This window comes from Eurytemora carolleeae, unplaced genomic scaffold (genome assembly GCF_000591075.1).
Source record: "Eurytemora carolleeae unplaced genomic scaffold, Eaff_2.0 scaffold2686, whole genome shotgun sequence".
Classification (NCBI taxonomy): Eukaryota; Metazoa; Arthropoda; class Copepoda; order Calanoida; family Temoridae; genus Eurytemora; species Eurytemora carolleeae.
Window position 1 is genome coordinate 2,442 of NW_019398586.1, and position 3,848 is coordinate 6,289.

The window sequence follows — 3,848 nt, forward strand, 5'->3', positions numbered from 1 at the left end:
ATCAATTTTCGAAAAATTATGAATATCTCATGAATTCTGGTCTAGTCAAAGCTTGAAGCTTTTAAGGGTTCCGTCGTGAATTGGCACGGACATATTCCACTCTTGAGCTCTATTCAATTTAACTAAAGCATACAGTCCCTTAAAGCATACATTCCCTTAAAGCATACAGTCCCTTAAAGCATACAGTCCCTTAAAGCATACAGTCCCTTAAAAAAACCTAAATCTGCCAAGTCTGCTGAGAGGGAGGAGAAGAGAGTCTTGGGACTTGTACTGCTCAGGTTCATTCATCTATTCATTCATTCATTCATCTATTCATCTGTTCATTTATTCATCCATTTATTTACTCGGATTTAAATGTTTAAATGTAGCTTTTCAGGCTGCCATTTCTCTTCGTTAAAACTCAAATTTTGTGTATTTATCTGTAAATACTGATAGATATTTCTTTCAAAAAATAGCATTTTTTCCATTCTACATTTTTCACTTTTAATCGTTTTGACATTAATTAAANAATTAAATTAAGACCGACAGACAACACGTAGCACACACCTACTTTTTCCTCATGTTCATTGGTTCCTTTGTTCACTTGATTATTCTTCGTTTCTTAATCAAATTTCAGACAGTAAAAAGAATTTTTATCATCACTATATCTCATATTGTTATTAATAATATTAAGTTTTTCATTACTATTTTCATTAATATTGAAATTTTCATATTAATTTTCTATTTTGTTGTCTAGAGGTGAGAATATTGTGAGTATGACCGTTGAAGGCCCGCCTCCACAGGACGAAGGTTTGCATTTATTCTAAAAAAAACTTTTTTTAATAATGGCGGGGATGGGGTATATGGCAGGGGTTTATATAGGATTGATTCGGGTACACACATTGTAATGTACTAAATATGTCACTCCTAGATACTTGAATCTGGCTCAAATAGTGCGTCGATAAACTTCATGATTGTTTCTTCCTTTTCTTTTGAGTAGAAACGAATTAATTTAAACTTTAGAACCTTTAATTTAGATGAATGTCGTCTGTTTTCTTCGCTTCATTAAATTTTGTAAAAAATCATTCTAAATGTAACATATGGTTTATTTCAGCATATTTCAGCTGAAAACTTTAGAATGGGATATCATTAATCGCAATCTCTTCATCTGAGTATCCAATGTACACTGATTTTCTTCTTAATCCTCTTTTTTGGATACCCCTCCTGTATAAGAGTTACGTTTGATAACAATTACAGATTTGATACTATATTGATTGGATTAACATCCGATTTAACTAAAGTCAGGTGTTCACAAGCCGACTTTAAGAGCATTAAAACAATTATAAAATTAATCATGTTATTATGTAAAAAACATATTTTATCACATTTGAGGACTTTAGTCAGTTTGAACGTTAGCCTTAATAAACATTAATCCAAAACTTATGTTCGTTCAATCGATCATTAGTTCAATTGTTCAATTGATATGACACCATTAAAAACAGAAATGCGCAAAATTAAAAACCGGGTTTTCAAAAGCTAAAGAGCGCATCTCTAATCTCTAGAAATAAATCTAAAGACTAAATTGGTATGGAGATTTGAAAAAGAGAGGATCAAGCATTGATCTCGATATCCACCATTCTAAAGTTTTCAGCTCTGGACACATTTTTTTATTAATATCTGTTACAGCATACTTGAAAGAAATTTATAAGAGAAAGAAACACAAAAGACTAATTATTCCATTGATGTTTTAGTTTTTTTCTCTGTAAAAAGGAACTGTCGATTTAACTTCAACGGTACCCGTTCAACCTAAGATATTAATATTGCGGAAACTTTTTTTTTCTAGAAAGAAAAACATTTTATAGTTTGGTTTATTTACTCTTATTTAGACAAATCTTTTAAGGGTATCTTTGTGAATAGGACAAGGCAGCTACTACACTCAACATTCTCTTTAACATTGATATTTTCCAGGTATGCCTCGTGTACCAGTACCCGGTGGCGGCGGTCCTGGAATGGGAAGAGCGGCGGGACGTGGAATCGGCGGTCCATCCGGCGGGCAACCCGGTCTTTCAGGTGAAAAGTATTTTTCTATATACAACGTTGTAATCTCTGCAGTGCTTAGGATCCCTTTAATTTTGATGCGGATCCGGATCAAGGTCATGAACATTTCTTCAAGATTTTCAGATTTTTGTAACCGAAGATTTTTTAATTATTGTTCTTTTTTCGGTATTTTTTATGTTAAAATATTTGATATTTTTTCTCTTTTCGACAGGTAAGATTTGGATTTTGGGAGCAAAAGATGTCGGCAGTTTTTGTTGATATTTTTCCCCATGGAATCGGATCCGTGGATACGCGTATTTTTGCGTATCCGGATTTAGGAAGTAAAAATGTTTCCGATCCAACCGATCCGGATCCTGAGCACTGAATCGTTGTTAGTCTGTTTGTCTTACTTTGTTTGGATGTCCTATCATAAGTCATGAATCCCTAGTCCCTGGACCGATTTGGATCCAATTTTAAAGGAATAAAACAATTACTCCCCCCCCCCTCATATCTTTTGTGTGTAAAATTGTACTGCGTTTTCTAGTAGGAATGTAAACAAACTACTAACTAGTTATGTTTATATTCCGCCCTGAACGGGCCTTTTAAATAAAGATATGGGGGACCTTGCATATTCAATGAATCAAACTATGTCAGTTTTCATGTTTAATTATTTTGTTTTCCTTAATATAATGCATCTTTACATGTAGTGCATATTTCATTATGAACAATACCCTTCTCTCTACACATTTGTTGAGATAAAAACCTATTCTTGTAGGGCTTCCCTTATAAATGTTTAAAGGCAAAGTTTAGAAGGATAAATCTTCCCAAAAATAAATTCCTTGAAAGTATTTCACTGTTACTAAGGTTTAACCAGGTAAAACATTATTGAGATTTACTACGACTCTCAGAAAAGTGTAATTGAACCTATACAAACAGGTTTAAGTCAGTTCTCTCAAATTGGCAAAATCTCTGAATGTCTGATTTGTGAGATCGTTAACAGAGTCATACACAGGGATGGGGCTCAGAGCCTCAGCCCCCCCCCCCCCCCCCCCCCTCTTGGACGGGTAAAAGTTTTTGATGCCAGCGGGTATTTAGGCCCAATTGTTGCTGAGCCCTCCCCCTGTAAAGAACAAAATTAACCCACCTTATAGACTAATTCCTGTGTGTTCATTTAACAAAACCTCGTTAATAAATTTTTAACGTTATTTAAAAAATATTTTGTATATTCCAGGTCCAGTGCGTGGTGTTGGTGGTCCATCTCCTCAGATGATGGCCCCGGGTGCGCATGCGTCAGCACCTCCGATGCGTGGAGCGCCTCCCGGCAGATTTTAAATCATCTGCGCAAGCGTCAATTCCTTAATTGCTATGACTTAACTACCATCCTCCCGAATGTGTTTTTCAACACGGATTTATTCATAAATTTCAAATTTGTAAACATTACATTTTTTTCATCAATAAACTTCATTCCTTTAAATTGTTCTTTTTTTAAATTTAAAAACAAGGGTGGAGGAATAATTGTTAAAAATCTATTATCCTTATTACAGAACTACCACTACGCACGAACCGCTAGTAATTATGCCCTTACGCAAAAAAGAAAAGAAAAAGTCGTTTATTGAATTCTGAAAGGATGAATTAATTTTGAAAGAAACTACTGCGAAGTCCAAATAAAATTAAATTCTTGGACATTTTATTCTAAATTCTGATCCGAAAAGCGTAAGGAAAACTGAATAAGTCGAAGTCAAAAAAAACTTCATTTTAAGGTTATATTGAGTTCTCTTGCTCTGCCTTGATTAACTTTTTTTTTTTTTTTGTGTTTTTGAAGTTTAAATTAC

At 34.0% G+C, this 3,848-nt stretch overlaps 1 protein-coding gene across 1 annotated transcript; it reads left to right on the plus strand.

The window, feature by feature from the left end:
* Window positions 1-213: 213 nt before the first annotated feature.
* LOC111717513 (small nuclear ribonucleoprotein-associated protein B) lies at window positions 214-3,490 on the plus strand (the record flags this gene model as incomplete). The annotated part of the gene is given in 4 exon segments (XM_023493009.1): window positions 214-278; window positions 737-789; window positions 1,948-2,049; window positions 3,248-3,490. Coding segments are annotated over 4 exon segments (321 nt in total), but the record flags the coding sequence as incomplete, so codon positions are not given.
* Between the last annotated feature and the right edge of the window lie 358 nt (window positions 3,491-3,848).